At 47.8% G+C, this 26,844-nt stretch overlaps 1 protein-coding gene across 1 annotated transcript in view; it reads left to right on the top strand.

The window, feature by feature from the left end:
* The window catches only part of midn (midnolin), a 34,424-nt gene that overhangs the window by 3,307 nt on the left and 4,273 nt on the right, over nt 1-26,844 (top strand). Inside the window, exons 2-8 of the mRNA XM_053429821.1 lie at nt 2,200-2,639; nt 4,872-5,100; nt 6,739-6,826; nt 7,006-7,068; nt 17,172-17,726; nt 19,010-19,133; nt 19,273-19,602. Coding sequence (XP_053285796.1) covers nt 2,564-2,639; nt 4,872-5,100; nt 6,739-6,826; nt 7,006-7,068; nt 17,172-17,726; nt 19,010-19,133; nt 19,273-19,602 — 1,465 coding nt within the window. The 5' untranslated portion in view covers nt 2,200-2,563. The remainder of the gene's footprint in view (nt 1-2,199; nt 2,640-4,871; nt 5,101-6,738; nt 6,827-7,005; nt 7,069-17,171; nt 17,727-19,009; nt 19,134-19,272; nt 19,603-26,844) is intronic.

Genomic DNA, 26,844 nt, shown 5'->3' with positions numbered 1-26,844 from the left:
GCTCTGTCCCACCAAATCTGATATCCAACGTGAACTGTTTACGACCCGCCCACACGGCCTTCCTCCCCTGTCAATAAACTCTTCCCAGAAGTGTGTGTGATGCATGATCATGTAGATGGCTGCATACGGGGGTCGCTCTCATATCCTCCATCACAGGCTTATCCATGTGCATCCTACTGCACTGTGCAGCACATAGTGAAGAACATTTTACAGCTTTTAGAGCTTGATGATAAATTTGTGCATTAACACGATTCTTACACTTAATCACAATGTGATAAGCCACATTAGCTGAGATAGAATGAGGGAACACACTGTTCCAGCTACTGGGGATTAATATAAATGACATCCTGAAAGAAGGGCTCAACCCCAAATACTGAAAAAAAGAAACTGCCCATTACCAGACAATGTTAAGATCAAGACTTCATGTCCCGAGGGTCGCACTCGTGTCGCAAAACACAAGGATTTGTCGGTTCACTACAAAGTCTAATTCAGGCAAACAAGGTCAGAGTGTTCTGCGTGACCTGGACTGAGTTCACAGCCAAACCTGCTGACGAACACAGCCAAGCCGTCTCGTGGCTGGAAGAAGAACTTGACTCTCTGGCAGCTGCAGTGACGAACACCAATGCACATTAGCTTCCCCTCTGAACCAACGTGTTTCTCTCTCTCTCTCTCAAACACACACACACACATACACACACACAGATCCCGTAATGTGCCCCTGCCAACCTTACGAGCCTCAAAACAGGCCATAGAGCGAGCTGATTCAAAAGCGTAGCGTTCCAGTGGAACAAAGGGCCGTGGTTGAAGGGGAGGAGGGAGTTTAACCAACTCCTTTCACTTTGTTCCGCTGAGTCAGCAAATCTCCCAGAGAGAAGTGAAGAGATGGGGACAGATAAAGAGCCAGAGGGAGCTGTTGGGGCTGGGCAAAGACAGGCACCTTTGTCTGATCGTTGACTCTGACAAAGATAACGCCAGTGTTTCTTTTTGAACATACACTCTGCTCTCTAACTCTGTCTCTGTCTCTGTCTCTCTCTCTCTCTCTCTCTCCCTCACACTCACACACACACACACACACACACACACACACAAGGATGATTCATTTCGCAGACAGTATGATAATATGCTGGTGGGGCACAACGTCCGCTGCACACCAGGGAGGAATGTGTGTCTGTAATCAGACTGTGCTGTTCCAGGCTGGGAGGAAGGACAGTTTTTGACTGGTGAATGTGAGCTGACTGCGAGGCAGCATCGGGCCGATCTCTCGCCCTCTGAATCATTGTACAACATCTCTCTTTGTCCTTGAGCTGAACCTTATTGTGATGATTTTATCATGTATGTGTGCTACATCGATTTAAATACAATAGCCTGCCCTAACTTAGCTGGTCTACATTCAGTAGTGCAGGGTACACCTATTCGAGTACTATAGTTAAGTACAGTACATATTCAGGTTTTTGTCTTTGAACATAATTATAATATATAACACCACAACATTTGCAGATAAGAATGTCACAATGTGATGAATTATGGTGTACTATATGTTTACATGTTACTGTTATAATAATGTTATTGCTAATGTTAGGATTAAAAGTAAATGTAAAATAAGTCATCATATTATATGATAATATTTTATATAATTAGTTGTTTTACTTTGTATCCTTAATTCTCAGTAAATATTTGGATGCACACTTTATGCATTAGCTACTTGTATATTATATATATTGTCAGATTTCGTTAGTACTTAGTTTTAAGATTCTACATATTTTTTTAATTACTGTCCACATTTTACCAATACAAACATCTCTGTTGATATTTCATATACAGGTAAAGTGACTTTATTTATCTCTTTTTTTAACAAATGTCCTTGTCATTCCCGGGTGCGTGTGCATTTCCTCGAAACGTGCCAGTGAAGTTGTTGTTTATCGCTGTGCGCGGCCTCGTATCCAGGCAGCATGTTTACCTGCTCTGTTGCCCGGTGACATTTTTCTCTACGTCGTCAAAAGCCTGTTAACACCCCTCATATCACCAAACCACGCGTTTCCCTGGTATCTTAAGGTGGTATGGCACGGGCTGACTGTTCTTTGTTTCTATTGAGGAGTTTGTCTCTACTAAAGTAAATGTTCCTTTGGCTCATACAGCCCCGGCAGTGACTCAGGTGTATTTATGTTCCGTCGCTTTACGCAGGCACATTCTGTCCCACAGGACCAGATCCCCTCGAGGACACTGGAGCAGGGACCACCTTAAATCGCATGCTGACATAACGAGTGCACTACTCTCCACCCATATCCGAGGCGAGTCAGTAAAGAGGTGTCTCACCTTCCCGGCTCAGTATCAAGACAGACACCGGTGCGCGCACATCTCAGAGCGCGCAGGCACCTCCGGAAAGAACAGCAGCTTCTTATTGGTCAGAACAAGACTCGAGCTGTGGTGCGTAACGACGCACGGTGGACACGCACGGCTCCTGGCAGAGAATACACTGAGAAACCTCCCGTGGACTTTTCAAGTGATTGGATTTACACGAGTTTTTTTTTTTTTTTTTTGTATTACTGACTTGGTTTTACTTTATATGCCAAAGCTGGGGGAACACACTGGAAGACAACGCAGTCCAGCGCGAGCCTTCACAGTTTTCGCCACGATAATTGGTGAGTACGCATCAACATCACAAACCCGGCTGAAAGTATTCATCACGAGATGCTCGGGAAAAAGTTTGACGTTCTCCATATTGTGTTGGTGCGTGAGAAAATTGATTTGGGACGAGTCGTCCATCGGGGATCGATCAAAGCATGTCGTGGAGATATTGGATGAGGCACCTTTCATGTAAACTCTGCAGCCATGATTAACTTAATGAGGCCAGTATTGACGACAGGAGTAATGGCCGTGTTATTGTAAATTATATTTATCTGAGGCTGATGCTGTCTGTTTAACGAACTCAATAACAGCATTATAATATGATACAGGAGTGAAATGACAGTCATGTTAATATAATTATAAACTTCTTTGTGAATCGTCCCAACGGATAAACGAGTGGATTAATATTTTCTGACCGTTACATGATCGTTATAAACTGAAAAATCTTACAACACAATGAAAGAATCCCCTTGTACGTTTTGATTGGGAGAGTGTTACGCTTTACCCACCAGGTGGCGACCGAGTATCTTATTTTCAGAGTTTAAAGGCCCTGCTGGTGTTGGGAGAATCTGCTTCTTTGGGTAAAATGTGTGGAGTGTTTTGATCATCATCCTTTTCCTTATTTCCTCAAACTGGAAACTTGAGCAGCAACTTTTGCATGCAGGGAAAACAACCAAGTCAAATACAAGAGTTTTCCATCAGATACTGCATCCTCTCTTTCGGTCACTGTCGCGTGTGTGCACTGTACACACTGTGAGTTCTCAGGAATACCTAATTCCAGGGCATTTATTTGCATTTATTCTATTACTATAATGGTGTGTGTATTTTGCTGATGTCAGGGGTTGGAGGTGGAGGATGGCGTCAGCACTAATAATGCTAGCGAAACCATCTGATAACTTGGATTTGAGCAGTGACGAGTGTAACCCCTGCTCTGTGTGCCAAGTCTTTAAAATAGCTGTGTCCACACCGGCGTGCTGTAACACAAGAGGCAGTGACGCCTGATCAAAACATGGAAACTCTCATTGATTTACAGTATCACATGAGTCAGATCAAAAATAATACATCAGTCATAGATTAATTAAAGATTGAATCACATCGTTACTCCTGTATTTATTTATTTGTTAATTATAATGGATGTTATTTGGGCCCTTAAATACATTCGATTAAGACCTGGAACGGATGGAAACTGTTTGTGTGAGTCAGAAGATATCAACCTTGGCTCAAATGAAATAAACATGCAACATAGACAGTTGGTTTTCTTCAAATCAAATCAAATAACTTCAATCAAATATCTAATTAACATACTCGGTAAATATATGCAATTACTGGCTAATAATAGGTGAGTTAGTGGCAGCGAGACTGGTAAACAGTGGGTTCTAATCGTGTCCTCCTCAACCCGTGCAGAGACCCTCTGTGCCATAAGGACACGTATTTTGTTCTATGCTGTAATTTATTATGAATGGCTTAAACTCGCCTGCCCTCCACGTGGGTGTTGGGCCGGCGCTCCCATTGGACGAGCGCAGCAGCGTCCTGATAGAGGCCTCCCATGATTGGCCTTGCCGTTTCGGGGGCTGTGGGCGTGTCTTTATGGATGCTGGAAGTGGGGGGGGGATACTTTGTGACAATGTTCATTGTCGATATTTCCAGCGCAGCCACCGTGCGTACTAGCGCGCAGCACAGGAGAGCCTTTCACCACCACAGCCGAGTGAGGCTCTGCTGAGAACGGAGCGCGTGTTCAATCTTCTGAAGCCGATGAACGCCTGTCGACAGAACACCGAGGAACTTCTGTAGTTTTGTATTTTCCACGGGTTTAGTTTTTTTAAAGATAATTGCGTGCGTAACTGTGCGTACTCGGCGCTTTTAGCTGACGCGTTCCTGCCTGGCGTTTGCGCATCTATGTAGCATTCAGGAGGACTCTTGGCTTGGTGCGCTGGGGCAAAGGCAACAAAGAGAGAGAGAGATCAGACGAAGAGAAAAGCGAGTCCGTGCGTAGTTGACTTTCCTGAGGGGGATGTTCTCATGATATATCGACCGCAGAGGAGACGGAGCGGCTTGTATTCTGACTCTCGGACAGCGAGAGGAAGACGGCACCGAGACCCACAGAGCCAGGCTCTCTGACCGCTGCCCAACAAGGGACCGAAGCCGAAGCGCCGGACCTTGCTCCACCACTACCCCCCCACATCTGACTTCACACTCTTCCTCCCCGGCTCTGCTCGTCCCCCCCCTACCCTCCTCTCTGACCACAGGTTATCGGATGGACCAGCATCCCAGCGCCCGGAGCTGCACCAGTCGCGGGGCTTCGTCCTGCGAGGCCGTCCCGACCGAGCCCTCCATGAATCTCTACATCCAGTCCACCACCGGCACACGCTTCGAGCTCTCCCTGCCCCTGGAGGAGACCGTGGATGGACTGAAGAGGAGGCTGTCGCAGAGGCTCAAAGTACCGAAAGAGAGACTCGCGCTGCTGCACAAAGAAACGTGAGTAAACCCCATAGCAGCATGAGGGGGGAGAGTGAACTGGAAGTGCGGTATCCTGTCTATTTATGGGAAATACTCGTTCTAATTATGCTTTGCGCTTGTGTGAGACTCCCGGCACCCTAGAGCGTAATGTCCGGGTTATTACGCAGACCCCCCAAAAACGAGAATAAACCCTAGTTAAGGTAACATATGTTCGAATCCCTACTTTGTATTTATGTATTCGTGCCCGAGCGCTCGGCGGCTGCAGACACAACCTTGGCTGCGTTGGCCATCAATACATTCAAGGAAACCACTGACCACTGTATTGGAATTACGCATAGGGGGACGCAGCGGTCACTGGAACAGTATTGACCAGGCGATCTGCAGACTCGCATCGATCCGGTCCCTCCTCCAATATAAATACCGAAGCCTGACTGATTTGCTAATGCTGTGCCAATCATACAACGTTAAACATTGATGAGGAAAGTAGCACGCAGACTTGGTAGCACTGTAATTTATTTACTCTGCTGCTGCAGGCATATGGCTCACCCCCAGCATGATACTGGAGTGTGGAGTGTGGAAGCAGATAGAACTCCTGAATGGTTTCTGGGTGGTGTGAGGTATTCACTGACCTGTTTCCTTTAAGCACTCGGGAAACGCTTCTGTAATGGCACAGAGATGCATGGGCAAGGGATGAGTTAAGACCCTTTTTATTATTTAAAACTTAACCAAATCTGCAGCATTCAGTGATTTCCCCCAATGAATAAGGCTCAGGTTAAATGGGCCAACAATGGTGCAGGTGGTGTTATGCAGAAGAGTGAAGGAGGGGTTCGTATATGCAAAGGGTCAGCATTGTTTTTCAGCTCCCCTCCCACCCACCCACTGTAATCACCCAATAAATCACATCATCCTTTAAAACCCGAAACCCCCTATTTAATCCCCCCCCCCCCCATGCGCCTCAAACTGTAGACCTGCAGCAAGTCGCGGCTCAAGGCCTTTGTTCATCCGCGTTCAGATTTGGGTCATGCCCGTGCAGCAGGCCGGCCCTAACACTCTCCAGTGACGCCGTCGGGGGTTGAAGAGTCGCCACACCTGGATGTGAGTGGTTTAAGTGCATCTTGACCTGCAATATTAAAGCGTTTCCTTGCTGCGGAACAGATACGCTCATGCTCTGCAGCAGACATTAACTAGTGAAGCCCTGTAAAGGTATAGCATATCACCTTCTTTAGAATAGAATTGTAGAAACAGCTGTCATAATGTTCCAAGTGTCTACGGACATCAGTGGGCCTGCGAGGTCAGTAACAGCTCATTGCTGCGCAGCTTTATTACAACTAGTAAAAAGGACGGTGGTCTGGGTTTCGGCATGGAGATTTTTGTGCAGCTCAAAGAAAACTCTTACCTCCACTTAGGCAAGTGGCAGCGGTGCCAACTATCCACTGCAAGCGATTGTCAAGCTCCACTATACTCGAAATTGAAATATGACAGCCAAATCAATACGTCTCTTTCATGGAGCTTTTCACCCACGGCTCTTTTTCAAACTAGTTTGGAAGTGTGTCTGCCCCCCTCCCCTCCCCCCGGCTGAAGGCTGTTTGTGTGTCTGAGGAGAGAAGATATTGTCAGCACAGTCTAATTATCTTGTTCTCTTGTTGAACCCTGCAGGCGCCTAAGTTCAGGCAAACTCCAGGATCTTGGCATATCTGATGGGAGCAAGTTAACGCTTGTACCAACTGTTGAAGCAGGATTAATGGTAAGGGCCTCCTGAGTGTGATCTCATTTGAGTCTATGTGGAATATTAAATAAAAACACTGATTATAAGAATTGCTAATCCTTTTTCTTTTGCATTAAAATTGCTTTTAATAATCGGTGTGTGCTCCATGGAGTCAATTAAAACTAATCATTCCAAATTGTCTTCTTCTTTCTGTGCAGTCGCAAGCATCAAGACCAGAACAGTCCGTAATGCAAGCCTTGGAGAGCTTAACAGAAACTCAGGTAAGAGTCTGAGGCCGTTTCTCTGTGTTGACCCTGAAATAATTTGGATGCCGCAAAGTCAGTATCCTGCAGAGCCGTGGACTCATTTCTCTGTGTTTGCATGTGGGGATATGGGAGGTTTCAGCTTTGGTCAAGTGCAGAGCAACAGCCAGCGATGACAGAGTGGGATGAGATGAGCCGGCTGCACAAGCACAAGCCTCTTTGCTTGTTTAATCTCGGCCTCTTAAACAAGCCAAGCCAAGCTCGACATCCAGTGTGAGCTGTTGGGGTATAATAAGCAGCAACACCCTCCCGTATCCTAGTAACATCTGTGATAGTGTGTGTGTGGGGGTGGGGGGTGCACGACGCTGCAGGAAGCCAGGGTGAACACCAGGGCTTATTCGTGAGATGCTGAGAGGATGAGCACATAACACTCACTTCCACCTTTCTGTTTATATCTTTACCTGTAATCTCTCTGCCCTCCTGTGTTTCAACATCTAATACACATACACATATATGCACACACTCACACATACACATACACACACGGACAGTCAAGTTTCCAGGAAGTGTGCTGTGGTTACATGGAGACTGGAGTGTGGTCTCACTAACTCATAAACAGAGTGCTGGATCATCAGATGACAGCCCTCTCGCTCTGTGCTAGCACTGGGTTCCTGGAAGCCTTGCGTGCACAGGCTGAGAAAGGCGTACACCCTGATTTACAGTGAAACAGCTCTTTAGGCCGAGTGAAACGCGGTATGCATTTGAGTCAATGTGGCGTGACTCACCAAAATGATCAATAGTGAGAGTAAAGGCAAAAAAAAGAGGCAGATCTCTCGTGCTGGGAGATTGGCCGCAGAGGAGAGAGACGATAAGTCTGAATGCACACAGACTAGAGTGTGACGTATGAACCACTGTGCAGCTGACTGAGTCAGATCCACTTCCTTTTGTAGTGTTTGGTAACACGGCGATGTACGTAACTGACTGATGTCAAAACAGAGCAAAATGGTGAAACTGGATGCTGATATAAGGAGTTACGTGTGTCAGCGGTCATTTCTGGTCTTTATCAGAAGGAAGTGGTCTGTTTTGAGATAGTGGAGCGTGGTTTGGTACGGCTTCATTCCCTGCTGATAATCTAATGGTGGATATCCTGGCCCTGTGTGAGTGTGTGTGTGTGTGTGTGAACTCAGCATGCATCTTGTCGCACTGACAGCAGATGACTGAGCGTGTAGGTGGTTGTGTGTGTGTGTGTGTGTGTGTGTGTGTGTGTGTGTGTGTGTGTGTGTGTGTGTGTGTGTCAGAGTGGTAGTGGGCTTGAAGGAAGCTGTGCCCATCATGTGGTACGCCTATGCCGGGCAGCCATGAGTGACCGTCATTTTCACCCAGAGGTGGACGATAATTCAACTGGCGACCCAGAGGAGAAGATTTTTCACTCTGCCTTGCTTCCCATGTCTCCTCTCAGTCCCCCCCCCCCCCCCCCCAAAAAAAACTCCACATCTTTCTGGCTAGTGTTTGAGTTATACGCCTGTGTTTTTTCTCATGAATTGCCCACCCTACTTCACTGTGGCCTGCGTGTTTATTGTGATATTAATGTTGGTCATGCAGCGGGGATGGAAAGAGTGAAGTGCACATGCATGGACTGATATCAGAGTAAAAAAGGTTAAAATAAAGGCATAAATCTGCTTTAGTGTGTTTTTATCCAGCGAAATTGATTCCTCTTTATAATTCATGAAGTGGAATTGAAAGATATAGATTGTGGGGAGATTACGGATCTGAGTAAGATTAGAAAATAGGAACACAAAAGCTTTCCCTCATTTCCTCTCTACCCCACTCCTAACTCTGGGGCTATCAAGAATCAATCAATGCACTTAGCTCTTAAAAGTGTCTGACATGAAAACGGATATGCCCATACACCCCAAAATAGCCTCGGGGAGATTTGGGGTGGCTGTTAGTTGTTGTAGCCTGAGAAGAAGTGCATACAAGCAAGTGGAGCTCGTTTAACTCCCGGAGTCTCTGCATATTTCGGTCATGCGAGGTCTGACTTCCAGATCGGGTGTACTCCCAGGAAGTGAGTTCGTGGAAGGCTGAGGGGGGGGGGGGGTCGCATCGTGTCTCCCTCTCCTTTAACAGGGCTCTGGAGGAGTCTGCAGCTAGAGCAGCTTGCTAGCCAAGCAGCAAGGCAGCACATGACAGCTCCCAGTGCCGTTTCAGACTTTTGTGGAACAAGTTAGATAGAGAACGTTTTATGGAAATTGACGGTGCAACTCCTTTGCTCCGTCTCCCCCTTTCCTCCGTCTCACCCTCTTGTTTCTGCTTAGCAGCTCTGCCAGGGCCCTATAATTTAAATGTGCTGTGGTTTGCAAAGTCTGGCTTTCTGCTTCCCCTTTTGACCGTGATGGCTGGCTTCTTTAGCAAGGACAATCCTGACTTGCCTTAATTCTGCCTCTGGTATCTCACTAGACTTTTTTTTTCATGACATCTAAGCTGTATTAAGCCACTGCCTTCTGACAGCCCTTCAAAATACAGTTGCCTGCGCTCTTCTCATTCTGTCTGCTAAATAGAGGTTGTGTGTACAGCTTACTCGTGCAGTCATGCTCGCACACACACACATACACCAGAATTGAAAGGATTTGTGATCCTGCTCAGAGAATGAGAAAATGTCTGATCCTAATAGTAAAATGAATGCACACTTACAAGACAAGCGGTGAAAGGGAAATGAAAGCAATATTCACAGTTTCTGGGCATATGTAGGCTATGACATCAGCCCTTCATGTATTGATCTTGGCATTTGACTGAAAGAGAAGGATTATATTTCCCTCTCAGCACACAGGGACTATTTGCTCATTGATGCACATTGATGTTAGAATAAAAGCCAACCAGGCAGGCAGGCATCCCCCTTACCATCCCCCTCCATTGCCCTTCCCCCATGCAGCCACCTCTTTGTTCCTGTCTTAAAGCAAACCTGCTCAGCTGACAAACCCTGAAACACACAACAATGATGGAGGGTCACTCTTTAAGTTTTGCTCTCCCCCTACAATCCCCCTTTCATCTGCCATACGTCCATAGGCGTCACTATACCCGATTGAGAGCAGCTACAGCGGTGCACGCAGGGTTTTTAAATCAATGCACGGCCCAGCTGGAGCGAGGCTCCGTGAGCTGCAGATTGACAAATTTCGCCTTGAACACTAACACAGATTGCTTTGGGAGGAGCATGCATGTTGCCATTCCATATGTCCCTGAGGAATACGCCGCTACATATCTGCTCTACTTTTCTCGCTGCTGCCGACGAGCACCTCCTGTCCTCACCCACTCCACTCCTCCTCCTCCTCCTCCTCATCTTCCTGGCTCAAATATGCCAGTTTTGTCATTGTGTCTAGAAGCAGACAGATGCAAAGTAGTAGGATCTAACAATATGTGTGGGGAGTCACCTCTGGGTCACCCTCACCTCGCTTCTTCGGCTTTACCTCCCTCAGGGGAGGGGGGGGGGTTGCCACAGTGGGCCAGACAGGTGGTGGGGGGGAAAGAAAGGGCAAAGCTTTGCACAAGTCATTCTGTAGCATGTCAGGGGGGAATGTGGAGGATGAGTGCAGATGCTTGGGTAACTCACGACTGCAGAAATACAGGAGGAGAATCTAATGGAAGACAAAAGAGGACCAAGTGTGTTGCTCATGACTAGAAAGGGACGATTTTGTGTAATTTTGTGCACATGGACCAAGCTGTACATCACACTGTCTAGATGATAATTACTCAGCAGGATTGGCGCTACACTGGAAATCACTGGAGAATAATGGTACTGAGGATTGGGTAGTGCAAAGAATTAAGAAATTACTGAGATAGTTTGTAGGTCCCTGTCCTTCCCACTGTCATTGAGATGAAGTTTATTTTGTACGCATACAGCTTAAATGACGGAGACCTTGCTTTTTGTTTTTTAGAGTGATGATCTATGAGCCTACCGGTTTGGCACGATGTATAAATCCAAATGTGAATGGAGTAAAAGACAAAAGCTCTTTTTAGATGCAGACCCTCCTATAATGCTGTGAAGGAGACCCTCTCATTATGGCAGGTTTGTTTCTTTACACTGAACCAAACAAGCCGGCACACTGCTGCTCCAGTGTGTGATTTTTAGATCACACACGCCGGCGTTCTGCAATCAGAAGTGTGACGTGTAACACAACCGCGTCTGCGTCTCTGTCCTGCCATGCCAGCTCTCCCTCTTGCACAGATCCAGCTCTGAGACTATACCCCTGCTGCTGGCATAATGGTAGAACAACAACAATACCACCCCCACTTACTCAGAACGGCGAGGTGGAGTAAGGCTGCACCATTCCTGTCTTGAACAGGCTGGGGCTAATTCTGATCCAAATGTCTTCAGCCCCCCCCCCACACACACACACTCATGTAAATACTGGCCTTGAAAATTGCATTAATAAGCTGATCAGGCAGTATTTTTGCACCTGTGTAATCCCCTTTGTGATGCTTAAACGCACAGTGGGATGGGGAGGTCGGGAATCAAGGTGTGTTCTGCAGCAATTAAGGGAGAGCTGTATTTGCAGGGGATTTCATTGTCCTATTGTGCATATGCATCTGCTCGTATGTGTGTGTCTTTGTGTGATTCCCCCGTTCACCATAGCAGTCCTGGATCTCCACATTTGAGTCGTGACCGTCATTGTCTTCCATTCCCTGGTGACGCTAAGCTTTTGTGATTCAAGAAGCAGACATCGTGACTAGTGGGGCTTCTGTGTGGGAGGATGGAGGCCAGGATTATCACGTCTGATAGCCACCACCAAGTATAATGGAAGTTCAATTAGGCATATGCTACTGTTGAAACGGAGAGACGGGTCAAAATAGCCATTTCGATCCACTAAGCCAATGGAAGGACACACAGAAGCAAGAGGAAGTTTTCTCAAGAAAAGCCAGCACTCTCTGTGCCTTCGCTGCAGCCAGGACTAACCGCCACTCTCCTTATCGTCTTTCCTGGGTCAGTCAAACTAGAGCCCCACTCCTCTTTCACTCACTTTATCTCCAACAGATGAGGCGCCTTTTCCTCGGCCTCCTTTTTGCCGCTGCAGATAATATTTCCACACATTTTTACAGAAACTGTTCATCGCCAATTGACGCCTTCCTCAACCAACACACAGTCCTCATTAAATAGTATTAATCAGCATTCAGTGGAGTGGGGGGAGCGTGAGCAGCAGGCGGACGAGTAATGAGTGAGGATTTCTTTGCTGTTGTTTGTCTTGAATTAGATCTAAAGCATTAAGGGCTGGTGGGGGGGTTGGGTGGGCTTGTATGTGCATGTGAATTGGCTCAATGTAGCTGACCAGTTGTTGGCACAGTGGCGAGTGTGTTGAGCCGTTTTAGCAGGAACCTGATCATCCTGAACTTTGCCATTCTGATCTCTCATTTTACTCAGCCGATCAAATTTAAGGATGGCCAGCTGGTCCCCACTGAACAGCCCCCTCTGTTTCCTGTCAGGCAGTATTACAGACGCCTATCTTTCGAATTGGTTCTTTGAAGAGCCCCCTGGCTGCTTTTAGGATTTGGGGCATGATGCAAGTCATTGATTTTCCCCCCTTCTCTTTTGAGGGCCTGTTATTGCATCTTTAGCTGGTGCGTGTTTGCACAGAGACTATCAATAGTGTCCTGGTGTGATCAAACATTTAGGTCGATAGGCGGGTTAATAAGCAGCTTTGAACCATACCTTTCACCTATAGCGCTTGGACAGGTGAGCAGCACTGGAACCAAAACATGGCCGGAGAAGATGTCTTCCTCCTTTCATGGCCTCCCTCTCTCCACCCTCCTGTCCTGCCCTCCAGTCCTCCCTCTCTCCACTTTCCTGCCCTCCAATCCTCTAACCTCCTTTCTCCGGCACAAAGCTGCTCAGTTGTTCATGAATGTCGGCTCAGTGCAGCCAGTGCTGCTCTATCTCTCCCGTCTCCGTCCCTCTCAACCCTCCCTCAGCCTCTCTCCTCCTTCCTCACTCCTTATCTCTTTCCTTTAGTTTGCTTAGTGTGCAAAGGAAGAACGACTGCAAATGAGTTCCTTGAACCACAGGGACCCCAATAAATAAAACTGTCAGCCAGAGATGTCGAGAGAGAAAAAAAGAAAAAAAAGAATGAAGGAGCCAGAGGCACACTCTCACTGAATATTTCATCACCCACCATCAGCACCACCACTCTGACACCCTACCCCCATCGCCCGCATCCCCCATCACCCAACCCCCCCACTCACGATCCTTGCTCCCTCCCTTTCTCATGCCATCCGCCCCTCTTTTTCCTCCATGTTTTTCAACTCCTCCGTATCATATTCTCTCCCATCACTGCATAGCAACCAAAGCCTTCTGCCGAACAAAATACCACATCCTGGACCTTGAGAACTAAAACAAAATGGTTGATGGCACTGACTGTGGACGTCAGTTGTTACAGAAGAGTAATGTCTTCATCAACACCTGTGTGCCCCTGTGTAGACTGTGTTTTGACATCATGCCCGCACGGTTTCTGTTGAGAATATGTCGTTATAAGCAGACACACACCTTATTCTTCAGGCATGAGCTCCTCTTCTCTTTGCATACCACTGCTGCTGCATCAGAAAGAGAACAATGATGGGCTGGTTTCTCTCTGTCTGCCGTAACACAACAAAAGTTGGGCCCTCCACTCTCCCCATCACCTCGTAGAAAAGCACTACAGACGACCATACGTTTTATGAAGGCCTGGAATTTGTGGAAGGCCTTTGCAAGGAACGAGGTGGAAACCCAGGAGGAAGAGGAAGGTGGCAGACTTAAAGACAAGCCTAGAAGCTATCCTTTGTTTGCCTCTGATGTTCCAGAAGGCTCTATCTGCTGTCTCCTGACGTCAGTGGTAGCCAGCCACATTGGCTGTCTTGGCTGCGCTCCTTAGAGCAGACAGACATGTTTGGACTGGAGCAGAGCTGCTAGCCGAGACCTCTGGGAATCATTTGCTTGCCAGCTCTCCAGCACTAGAGAACCCCTTCCCCCCCTGCACACACATACGTACACACCCGTCTCTAACACACTCAGTTGCCTTGTTTCTCTCACAGTCTCTGTCCGTCTGGAAGAGGCTTGTTGTTACCTGATCACTCTCACCAATCTAGCCTCTGGCAGGCAGGCGGGTCGCGCTGTATCACCCTCCGCCTCCTCCCCTCCCTCAGGAAACAGGCCCTATTTCAGGTGTTCCACTCCACAGCTCCCAGCTCCCAGCTACACAAGCTGTTCGCTCTCCTTTTCTCGGGGCCCAGGAGAATCAGGGAATGAGTTCGTCTTACGATAAAAATGATGCAACTTCTCTCTTGGAGGAGTGGACTTCCACACTCTTGTTTATGTTCTGAGGGAAGGGAAAGTGACCAATCAGATTATAGTAGTTGAGTGGTCCCCCTATAATTTTCCCTGCAAATTAGATGCCTGTGTTTATGTGGGTTTGCGGCCTTTTAATTTCTTGCCTAAAGATGAGGTTGCTTTGTGGGGTGTGTGTGTACGTGTGGAGACCCTGAATGACTCATGTGCATACATTACAGAGGAGAAGATTTCCTCGAAATTTTTGCTCACATGTATGTGAGAGCAAGGGCGGCTTGTATGAGCAACCTCGAAATTGACTCATGAGTCAACGGCCGGGACTCCAGGAGGGACAAAGTTTACGATAGGAAGGAAAAGAAGAAGTTTGAGGCAGAAAGCTTTCCTCTGGTGCAGGCTAATTTAAAGCCTGCCTAGTGGTATTTGAAGCTCAGTAGGAGTCCATGAGTTTCATCTTGGTGGTTTTGAATAATCCACACTAGTCATTATAAGGGTAATCAAGCCTCCTCTGTTTCTCCTGCTGTCACTCACTGTCGGCCTGTTTCTCTCACTTTCTCTCGCACGCTAAAGCAAAGGCCCTGCTCAGACTTTAAATGGTATTTCTGATGATCCCTTCACAGACAGGGGGTATAAACAGATCTTTCACTGCTGTCATCATCCCAAACTCACGCATAAGACATCAATCGACGATGACACAGTGTTTTCTTCGCAGATAAATGTGAGCAGAGATAAGCTAATTCTGAATACAAGCAGCGACTCGAGGCAGATTCCGACTCAATTAATGACAAAGTCTGGGTATTTGTGGATGCAGGATAGAAGGTTTGAACTCTACCACAGACAAAAGAATACCCAGTTGGCTGTTTTACCTCCCTCCCTCTAACTAATCACTGGGTCAATGATCTCCCTCGGGGTCTCTGACTTTTGAATGCGTCGGTTTGTATGCATGTGTTCACTGTGTTGTGGGTAATCAAACCGTCGACTCATTCTCTTGACAGCTGTCAGTCACAGGCTTAGTCAACGTGTCCTCCCCCTTCTTTTCTCTTATCTTTCTCTCTCTCTGACCCACCCACCCATCACCTCCCCAACGCCTCACACACTAACATACACACACACATGCACACACACACATCTTGTCTTTTGGGTGACCTTTTATATGTGGTGTTTCCTCCAGCAACTCCACTTCACACCCTGCCCTGGGCTGAGTTTATTGTCTTACCACTATGGACTAATCGTGGCGGCTGTGTACTGTTTCAACAAGCCATTAGGGACTGAGTTCACACTCTGAAATAGGCTGAGTTTCTGTTTATCCTGCAGCCGCCTGTATGCTAATCTCTCCTTTTTTGTGCTGCCTTAGCTGTTGATTATTTACATGTTGCAATGCGGCCATCGGATCACCCCAACCCCCCCGTCTGTTCACCTGCCTCACTTCTCTCTCCATCCTCTTTTCCACACCATGTCAATACCAATGTGCAAAGGTCACCCTGGCAACAGAGGGCCAGTGGTCGATAGAGAAATAAATAAGCGGAATGGGAGAGAAGTAATGGCGGGCAGAGCCTGGTGGTTCACAGGGTTAACTACAGGCCAACCTCTCAGAAGCACACTCCAAAGGCTGCAAGGTCTGCAGGGATTGGGGCCTCTGCTATTTTCTGTTGTCTTTGTATATATGTTTCTATTACTTGTTTTCTCTGCCCTGCCATTAGTCCTTCTCTCATCCTCTTTGTGCTCCCTCTTCCTCTTCTGCAGCCTCTCAGTGCTCCTTCTCCATTCCTGTCCCCCCCCCCCTCTCCGTCTCCCTCCTTCTCTGCCTCTCTGGGGACTGAAAGCACACAGGCAGTCAGGGTTGTTGAAACCTTTTTGGACAGAAGTGTCACTTTGTATTTGCCAGTGCTGTTTGTTTCTGTTTGCTTCTATTTCGGGAAAACCTGAGATGTCATTACTGCTGAGTCTTCATGGCCCAAAGAAACTTACTGACCCTCTGTTGGCTCTCACAAGAAAATTCACGTACAAAAACAGACACACACTCAAGCGCACAGACTAATGCAATGAGTAGCAGTACACAGCTAGAGAGCCAGGCTTGCAGGAGTGGGGGGACAAAAGAACTTTTGTTGTTTAGCATGAATCCTCCAGCCAAGTCGTGACAACTTCGCTATCCTGTGTGTATTTCTGTGTGTTCATCCGGGCCATGGATGGATCAGTGGAGGCCTCCACACTTGGCCCCCTGTCACCCATTGCCAGAGCTCCAAAAATGGGCAGCTCTTCCAGTTCCGCTGCAGACCTCTGGACAATCGGCCATTCTGTGTATGAGAGGCGGGCGGGGTGTATTTCCTGGACGTGGGACTGATTTTTCAGGCCCCGGGCCAGACAGAAGGGTGGCCTTTGTCTCTGCGCTAAATGACACTGCTGACTAAGAACGGACTGAGGGAGGCGAGAGAGAGTGGGCTGTATTTGTGCCTGTGTTTTCCAATGGGTCTCCTCATCAACCGCTCCCCGCAGCAGATGTAAATAGGCTAATGTTACAGAAAAGTGATTGATTGCACGACGGGCTAATGTGGTGTGTCCGAGTCTCCATGAGAGGGCACGCTCAAAGCACTTTGGTGAATGTGAATTTTAACTTCTGTCCATTGGTTCATTTACAAAGTAATCAATGTACTTGGGACAGTCTCTCTCTTTTTTTAAAAGGTTTTGGCTTTCAATACAAACTTGGCCTCAAGATGATAGGGACAAATACCAAGCCTGTGGTGGACCTACCGCGACAGACTTGTGATTTTTCTGTTAAGTCCTATTAATAACTCAACCTTTCTTTTTTCTCTCCATGCAGGTCAGTGACTTCCTGTCCGGCCGCTCCCCCCTCACTCTCGCGTTGCGTGTAGGTGATCACATGATGTTCGTCCAGCTGCAGCTGGCGGCGCAGCAGTCTGGCGGCCCCCAACTCCAGCACAGACACCTCATCACCCGCGGCAGCACAGAGACGGCAGCGGGACAGCCCACAGGACAGCCCCGTGTCCCCCACCCTCACCCGCATTCCCACAACCTTCCCCATCATCCACATAGCCAGCCCAGCCCCCACTTGTCCCAGCCTCACCCGGTACCTTCCTCTCCATCTTCCCCGGCCTCTGCTTCTTTCCCCCTGCCCTCGACGCACCACCAGCCGCTCCCTCCCATGTACCACCAGACGCCCTCCTCGGCTCATTGTAGCCCTCCTACTCCTCCTCCTCCGCCCCACTCCCCTCGCCCGACGCACAACCCTGGAGGTCTTTTCCGCTCACCAGCTCATAACCATCACCACCATCACCACTACCAACAGCCTACTCCAAGCCAACCCAGCCATGACATCGGCCAGGCCAGCCCTGTAGCCCCGGTCCTCTGCCCTGAGGTGAGCTCGGAAAATATGTATTCATATTATTTATGTTTTTGTGTGCTCCACTGTTACATGTGTGTCATAAGTCAGAGCTAACTTAAGCGAAACTTACTGAGCTAACCAATATACAAAACCATCTTAATCCTCTGGTGAATGAAAAATGGAAAAACTAAATCTTCCTCCATTACATTGATTAGATGAGATGGATATCCCAACAGCATGAGGGTGAAGCAGTTGTTAAGTCAGATCTAGGGAAGATTTGCACGTGTTGTGTGTCACTGTGTGGGTGGGTGTGTGCTTCCATAGTGCACAGTGTCATTAGTCATCACCAGAGTGCAGTCTGCTTCCCAAATACATACAAACAGGCAAACACACACGATTAGCCAGGAGGCCATGACATTCATATGACCTCATCCTTCTCAGTGAAATATATGGGATTACGAGAGGCGGAGTAAAGAGGATGAGAAAAAAAGGCAGAGAGAATGAAGTCTGAATGAATCAGTGAGCTGGCTTTTCACGTTGGGACTGATCATTAACCTTGCCATTTTCAGTCATTTATCATTAATCTTTATAGCCATTTGTTTAACTTTGGTTAACAAGAAGAGCAGCTGCACACACATGAACAAACACACTTACTCATCTCCACCGACCACATTCGCTCCTTATACTTGGTCTACCTCACAAAGCTGCAGCCTATGGTAAGAGAATAAGAACCAGATGTCAGCGGACTATGTGGGAGAGATGGTTCACAACAAGGAAACCAGAGAGATGGGCCAGTGTAGTTTGCAGAACAAGAGAAATGGCTACTTATCACCAGGCTTTTCACAACCATAATACTTACAAACTCAAGACACAGTTGCATGGGTTTCCATTTCACTTTCAGATGTCAGTTATGTGATCCAAGTTAAGCTAAGGTGAAGTAGCAAGGCTGCCAAGTTTGGTCAGTTCTCAGATTTGGGGTAACACGATAACCAGGGGCTTCTGGGCCATTAGTTGCTAGAAAACTCAGGTTTCCATCCTCCTGTGTTTTCTAATGACCCCAGCCTTTACTGCATATGTTACTTACAAAGTGCAAATAGTAGTTACTACACCCTTAAGTGCAGGTAACTTACAGAACTCATAAAGGTGTCCTCAGGATAAACCTTACTTGATTTCGAGATGTCACAGCTGACATAGCTCACATGCTTCGTCTGCATGCCATTTGATGTATATGCTGATACATTTTCCACATTCCACAAGATAGATTTAAAACTTCTTTTCTTGCCTACCCGCCTCATGTGTATTATTTCCCCCTCCAGGATAACTGCAGCACCAACAGCCCTACAAATGGCACCAGTCCCTCGACACGCTCCCGTAAACCTGGCGCCATCATTGAGAGCTTTGTCAACCACGCTCCGGGAGTCTTCTCAGGGACCTTTTCAGGTAAGGGCGACACTGAGCTGCCATTAAGATTTATCACTGCTCTCAGAAATAACCATTCGCAGGGTGAGATCCACCTGGAAGACGTCATTTATGAGTAACTGTGTGCCATTGTTACAATCTTTGTCACTCTCTCCCTCAGGCACTTTGCACCCTAACTGCCAGGACAGCAATGGGCGTCCGAGACGAGATATTGGTACCATCCTGCAGATCCTCAACGACCTCTTGAGCGCAACACGCCATTACCAGGGCATGCCACCCTCCCTAACCCAGCTTCGGTACCAGACCCAGTGTGGCACACCCACGTCCCCGTCCCCCTCCCCCTCCCCACCTCCCTCACCTCCAGTTGCTAGCGTGACGGGCCTCTCTGCCAAAGCTACCTCTGTGCCTGCTGTCAGCCCCATCGTCCCTCCGCCGACTCTTCATCCGCTGGTGCAGTGCCAGAGCCAGATCCGCATGTGCAAACCCCCTGGTGAGTGGCTCTCCTCCGCGCTCCCTCTGCTCATGCAAGCATGCCTGAACACAAACACACTCACATACACACATTAAGACATTGTGCGTCCCTTGAAAGTCCTGTGGCACAGATGTTCTTCAGTTGCCGCAGCTTTGGAGAATTTTGTGTGTGTGAAATGACTGCAGTCTGGAATTTGTTGTTTTACCAAGCTCTGCTCTTCCATTACAATCTACTAAAGAATTCATAGTGATCTTTGTCTTTTAGTTTCTATTCTTGGTTTTCTATTCTTTGGATCACTGTCTCGCTGAAGCACTTATTTTCATCTTTAAAATTCTGACAAAGCAAGAATAGAAGAGTCAGATTATAGAACAAAAACAGTCGTGCTTACAGTTTTTCTATCCTGGGTTTTAAGGCAGAGGAGAAGAGGAAGATACGGGAGGAAGAGGAGGAGAAAGGGGTGGGGGGGTCTCCATAGTAATGCAATGCAAGCTACTTTAGACCTGTTCAGTCAGGCTTCACTTGTCATGCAGTGGTGTTGTCTTTGTTTTTGTGCGTCAAGCCTGGGCTGGGCCATGTTTAGATTAGATTAGGCCCCGGGTGGTTTAACCTACCTCTTAAAGAAGGACTGCAGCTTGGATGTGTATGGGCTGTGGCTCGTTGTGGCCGTACAAACCCTGACATTCCAGTGCCCAAGGGCTGGGCCGTGCAGGGCAGCGCTGGAGCTCAGATGATACCGTTTAGGGACTTAGGGCCTGGGTGTTTTAAAACCTCATTTTCCTTTGCAGATACACAGGATGTGGAGTGTCAGACAGATGTCCAGAAGTGATATCATTCAGTCCATGTTGTAAGGTTAGAGTGGCGGTGCTGAGAGAAACAGCATTGTCCTCTGCTGTCTCCTTATCTCCTGTTGAGGAAATTGAGCCACTCTTTGGTGAGCTAGCTCGTACGTTTTGTTGAATAGTAGTGCAGGGAGGGTCCTGGAAAACAGAAATAGATGTTTAATGTTTGCTTTTGTTTGAGGAAAGCGAGAGCATACATTTCTATTGTCATACGTGGGCTTTGTCAACTGCTCAATGACCCTGTTCAGACTTGGTCTTAACATCCGTCCTGAGTGATCCGATCAGCAGTGGCCAACGCTAAGTAAAGGGTGTCTGGTACGTATGTGGCCACGTCCTTTTCGCTCTCAAATCCAATCTTGGCCTCAAAGACCGCCCACTCCGCTGGCGTCTCTGACCTGCTACAGTTTCACAATCAATCTGACAGATACTTTCCTTAAATTGGTAAAAAAATTGTTAAAACTTTCTTCACAGCACAGCGTCATTCAGATTCATTCAACCACTCCTGACTCCTCTCTACCTCTGGCTCGCTTGCATCAAACACTGTCTTCGCAAAAACAATGTCCATCGGACACAGCCGTAAACTCAGACTTTGTAAAGACAACATTATTCGGTCTTCAGGAACACAAGTGACTGTCGTGATTATTTGCATACAGAGCAAGGTCACCCAATCATGTGTGGTCACAGGAGACACATTCAGGACGCATTTTAATTACCAGGTGGGAGCTCACAAACCTGGAGCTGTGTTAATACCAGGCCTGAACAGGGCCTGTGACCTTCAGCTGTAGAAACTGAGCACAGATTGAACAGGCTTGTCCAGTGGTCCTCTGTGTCGCCCTTATAAGTGTTCAGTGAACAGTTGGAATAACACAGGGTGATTTTCCTAACTCAGGGAAGACCTTCTATTCCTTCACTCTCCCGCCCTCCATACACCACCCCCTTCCCCTCTTCTCCCATAACTGTCATCCCTCTTCGTCTGCACTCAGCAGCCCACACTGCTGTTTCCCCCATTTGCTGTCCAAAAACAGCTTTGTCTGTAAAATCCATCTCTGTCTCTCTCTTCCACCTTTACCCCCCCGCCCCCCAACTCCCCTCTCTCTTTCCACGTCTGTGTTGTGCATCAATACATTGTCTGTGCTCATTTGGCCTTTAAATAGATAGATTTATTTCGAAATGCAGCTCTCAAAAGAATTTGCTTTGTGAAGTAGAGGGCAGTGAGAGGAGGAGGTGGAGGACGCGGAACAGGGAGGCGGTTAAAATCACAAACACTAAGCCTCCATTCATCATAGGAGTGTTTGTATCCTGTCCATCCATCTATTAACTGCTGACTGACTAACCAAGGACAGAGAAAAAAAAGTATGGGTGAAAGAATAGCCTGTTTAATGCTTCTTTCTTTCAACTTCAACGCTCCTGTCCAACTTCCTCCGCTTCCAGAAAGTGATGTGAATGAGTAACCTCCCCAGCCAACCACAGTTCAGCTCACTGAGACAAGGAATGTGCCGCTGTGTTGGTGCCGACAGAGGCTTCGTGCCTATCGGTATCCTGTTCCACATGGTGTACTAAGGAAGCCGATGACTAAGCGGTCTGAGGCAGTCTTATCAGCCGGCACCTGATGGAAGACTTACTGGACTTAACACCGCAGCTTAACTCTGCTTCACACAAACCTGCCTTTATTCAGCTACAGGAATAACCCGGTCCCCCATTTACCCGAACATAAATATATATGTGTTTGTGTGTGTGTGTGTGTGTGTGCGCGTGTGTGTGTGTGTGTGTGTGCGCGCAGTTAAAATCAGGTTGAGGCAGCCGCTTGAAAATGTCACATAGCTTGGCTGTCTCCGGAGAGCCTTTACCCTTTCCACTGCAAGTTCATGTGCGAGAGGGAGAAGACAGGCGTAAATAAAAAGCTTGAACACACACTCACACTGTCTCTCCATGAAGGCCTTGTTAAAGGCTTGGGTGACTAGTTTGGTTTCATGGCTTTGCGGTATTGCTGAGTGTGAGGATTTGTCAGCTGAGGACTCGTGTTGGATTTGAACAGGAGGGCTTTAGGGCGCCTGGCAGGCTGATTGTTAGCTAAATTCCTTTACTGAGTAGGATGGACCTCCCCGGCACCCGCCCCCCCCCCCCCTCCAGCCAACTTGCCCCCTGCCCAGTCAAACCCATTGTGCAGGGGCCAGGGACAGGGGCTACATACAGGGCACCAGGCTGAGCCATTGTGGGGCAGATGAGGGGGGGGCTGTGGGATTATAGGGCTGCCTTTTTAGTTCCACTCCCACTGCAGCTGCCTTGGTTCAACACAGGCACGCACTGAGAGAGAGAGAGGGGCAAAGCAGGGACAAAGTTAGTGCTGAAAGCTTCTCCAGCACCCCCTTCCTTTCTTGTTTCCCTTCCGCATCCCTTCATTCACCCCTCCTGTCCCCTTTCGATTTGTCAGGTCATGTTAGCGTTGTGCTGGCTCGGACTGGGCGAAGCCATAGGAGGAGGGAAGGCGAGGGGAGACCGGGAGAGAGGGAGGCACAGAGCAGGATAACCTAACCTCCCCAAGCCCGCTTGACCACAGCAATGCACTTTATCGACAGGTATAGGCTTAGTTATAGGCTCTCGTTACGCACGTTCACCAGTAATTCGGCAAATGCCCCTGTGACGCAGCTCAGCGCGTAGCTATCTAGCAAAGCCTCCAAAGCACATCAGATGCCCTTTCATTGTCGACAAGGAGAGCGAGAGAAGGAGGGAGAGAGAGAGAGAGAGAGAAGGAGAGAGAGAGAGAGAGAGAGAGAGAGAGAGAGAGAGAGAATGCAAATGAAGTCTAAAAGTCATTGAGGAGCTTGTGTCCCTGCGGGGCAGTCAATGCCCTTTCACGGTGCTGTCAAATGCTCATATTAGCCAGGATTTGATTGGTTGCTTTAGTTTGCATCTGAGATGGTTTATTATTTTAAGGTTAGATGGGAGAGTGTTTCTCTTCTCCCCCCCATAGTTCAGGTTTCTCATATTTTTAGACAGACTACACTTCAGGGTGCTTCCTCACGGTGCCGTCTACCTCTGAATACTAAGCCACTGGTCTCTTAATGCTCATCTTTAGTGTGTCAGGTGGATATGAAGGGTTTGGTTTTTGTTAATGGAGTTAGATTTTCTATAGTAGTCCCGTCAGTGAAAGTAATAGTTGTTCCCTCTTGTGTAAAGGTAATAAGTACAATTAAAAAGATGTTATCAGTAAATACTGAACCTGTACACCTGTTGGCACTTGGAATAGAGTAAAGTGAGGCTCTATTTACCTCCAACAAGTAGGTCATGTTTTCACCCGTCCATTTGTTTGTTGGTATATTTGTGAACAGGATTAGGCAAAAACCACTGGGTGCATTACCAAAAAACTTGATGTAAGGATGTGGTGTGTGTCGGGGAAGAACCCATTACAATTTGGCGTGGATCTGGACCAGGTGGGGAATCCGGGAACTGGATAACTGTGTGTGATGCTTCATTCAATGTAAGGGTCTTGGCAGAGGTATATGCACTTTACTACGATATTTGTTAAACTGTACCAACACATTTTCTTGTGGTTTACTGACTCGATCTAAACTCTTGACTCATGATAGCCAGGCATTTATATTAACTATCATGATTTAATTTTGAATATCACAGTAGTTATTATAGTATTTAGACATTAAATGGTGACAGAGGCTTCAGAAAGAACAGACAGTGATCTTCTTTTCTCCTAATCTCCTCTCTTTCTATCTCTCTCTCTGTCACCGCTCCCTCCATCCCCCGGTTCCCCCTGATGCTGGGCAAACACAATGTTCTCTCTGCAAGATCACAAGACTTATCAAGGCAAACAAACAAACAACAGCAGTAAGACAACTGCAAATGAAGGCCAATCTTTATACAATCAATAAAAGGAGAAGCTCCTTTAATCTCCCCCTGCGTCCTGCACGCTGCGGCCCTCCTCCCTTTTTCTCTACCTCCATCCTCCGCTGCTCCCCCTCCGCCTCCATACACCCACTCCCAACCGCTCCGACCCTTCCTCCCTGTTCACTCCCTATCTCAGTCCTTGCTGCGTTGCTGGGCTGGGCGCAAAGGCAAGGAAAACTGACTGACGCATCAATTATTCATAGATCACCCCTTCTTTCTCCCTGCCTCATATCTGTTTTTCCCCAGCTCTCGCTGCAGTGTGCAATGTATGTACAGAGCCTGTGTCAGGGTCTTCAGAGAAGGAGAGTGTGGAGTGTGGAGTGCAGATCGGGATTGAGTGTTGATGTGACTGGCAGGCAAAAGAGCGGTTAAAAGAGGAAAGAGGAGGAAGAGGAGATTGGCATTTCCTTCCTCTCTGTGCCCTTGAGCTGACTTCTTTTTGATATTCGTGCATTTCTAAGAAAAGATCTGCTGTTGCTTAATCAACCGTCTCTTTTCTGTGTCAAGCAGGATTGTACATGTGCATGGTCTCTCTCTATCTCCCCCCCCCTCTCTCCCCTCCTCCTACTCTCATTCATTCCCCAATGTCCCTTACCCAAGGAACCCATAGTTCTGGGTCCTCCAAGGTTATTTTGCTCACGTCAAACCTTACTGTTTGCAGCCAGGCTCTGGGCCAGCCTGTGTGTATCTCTGTGTGTGTGGGTATTGTGCGTGCAGGCTGTGTGTATAGTCTGTCCTTCTTCGCCAGCCCTAATAATAGCCCTACTGTCATAAACATAGTCTGGAGATCCCTGCGGCCAGCTGTGTCCGGCCCAGTCGCCCAGGGCTCCGGTAGTGATGCTGATGAATGGCCCCCAACACACACACACACACACACATTTGGTTAAGCTCCAAGCACATTCCCTGAGCTCTTGCCAAGCCAAAGGCCAAGACCTCCTACAGCCCCGCCAAACTGCCCTTTATGGTGTGTGTGTTTGTTCTTACATATTTTGCCGTGTCGTCACAGTAAAGTTGTTGATCAGATAAAGACAGACTTTAAACTGAGACTCTCCAAAGACAAACTGTACCAAACCTAACAGATTTAGTTTGTAGGCAAGTGTTGGCGTTGTGCCGTTTCATTGTGCACGGCCATTTTTCGACACAGCCGAGGGGCAGTTTGGCTGTTGGTGTGTCAAGGCAGGGGAATGAGGGGGAGAAGGGAGGAACGGAGGGGGAACAAAGCCTCACGGTGTGTATGTGGATGTCACATGGAGCTGAGGCAGTGGAACAATCGCTCTAATGCATGAAAACCCCCCCTCTGGTTAAACCCCTTGTTCTCTGAGATGACATGCTGCCCTAACACACACACACACACATACACACACACACCCTTGTACCAGGACAGATAATTTAGCCAGGAAGTGGAATAACCCCAATCTATCCATGAGGCTGAGAGTCACATTAAGAGTTGTTTAACATCAAAAGTTGTCGAGAAGCAGAATGGCTGCTTCATGACTGCAGCTCAGTTCCTTAGTATGCACTGCCAAACAGTGGTGAATATTTATAGTGGGAGAGAAAGGCTCCAAGCTCGTTGATCCGATAAGCAAATGAGGGAAAGAAGTAAATTAAGCCCACACAGGTTCCGCAATTCATTCCGATGAGGTGGGGAGTGGGTAGGGAGGCAGGATCGATGCGGAAAACTGCCACCTCCAGCTGAACCTTTACCCTCCACCTCTATCCTTTCCTCCACTACCCCCCCCTCCCCAGTTGCCCCTGGGGGAGGAATTCCTTCACCCACACCGCTGCCACCCCCTCCTCTTCTATCCTGCTTCCCCTTCTTTTCATACTGCCCCACCTATAGCTGTCCATGGGGAGACACTGGGGTGGGGGCTAGCTGAGGGGAGGAGGAGGGTCCTCCGTGTGTGCGATTGGTGGAGGAGGTGGGGAAAAAAAAAACAATCTCTCCCTGTCTCTCTCCCCGCTTACAATTTCCATTCGCTTGCATTTTCTATCGAAAGCCAATAGCGTTGTCCTGGGCCCGAGATGGATGGCTGCACTAGAGCTAAGGTTTAATCAATAGGTCTTTTTAATTTGCCATCGATCCAAGTTAAAAGCTACTGCGGTTGTTGCTGATGTCGGTGAGTGTGTGTGCGTGCATGCACCTGTGAGTGCCTACGCGTGTATTTGTGTGTACGTGTGCGTGAGTGTACACACTGTGCATGCATTTTTGTGTGAATACATGATGTACTCGTATTCAGGATTTGAGTGTGTGTGTGTGTGCGTGCGCGTTTTGCTGTGCAGCAGAGGCAGAGATGGCCGCCGTGCTTCAGATTATTGACATTCTAGCCCATTATTTAATTATTTAATTCCGAGACAGATACTAATGGAGCTTGCTAATAGATTGCGGTTGCTTTTCCTTCCTTCCAAGCTCCCGAATATATGTATAAATGGAATTAAGCTCGACTCAGTCGTTGTTGGAGAAGGATTCGCAGTGCAATGCGAGGCCTCTCCCACGAGACCTGATTCTCCTATAGGCACATCA

Source organism: Pleuronectes platessa, chromosome 9, assembly GCF_947347685.1.
Source record: "Pleuronectes platessa chromosome 9, fPlePla1.1, whole genome shotgun sequence".
Taxonomy (NCBI): domain Eukaryota; kingdom Metazoa; phylum Chordata; class Actinopteri; order Pleuronectiformes; family Pleuronectidae; genus Pleuronectes; species Pleuronectes platessa.
Note: the sequence above shows the minus strand (reverse complement) of the source record. Positions and strands in the feature narration are given on the sequence as shown.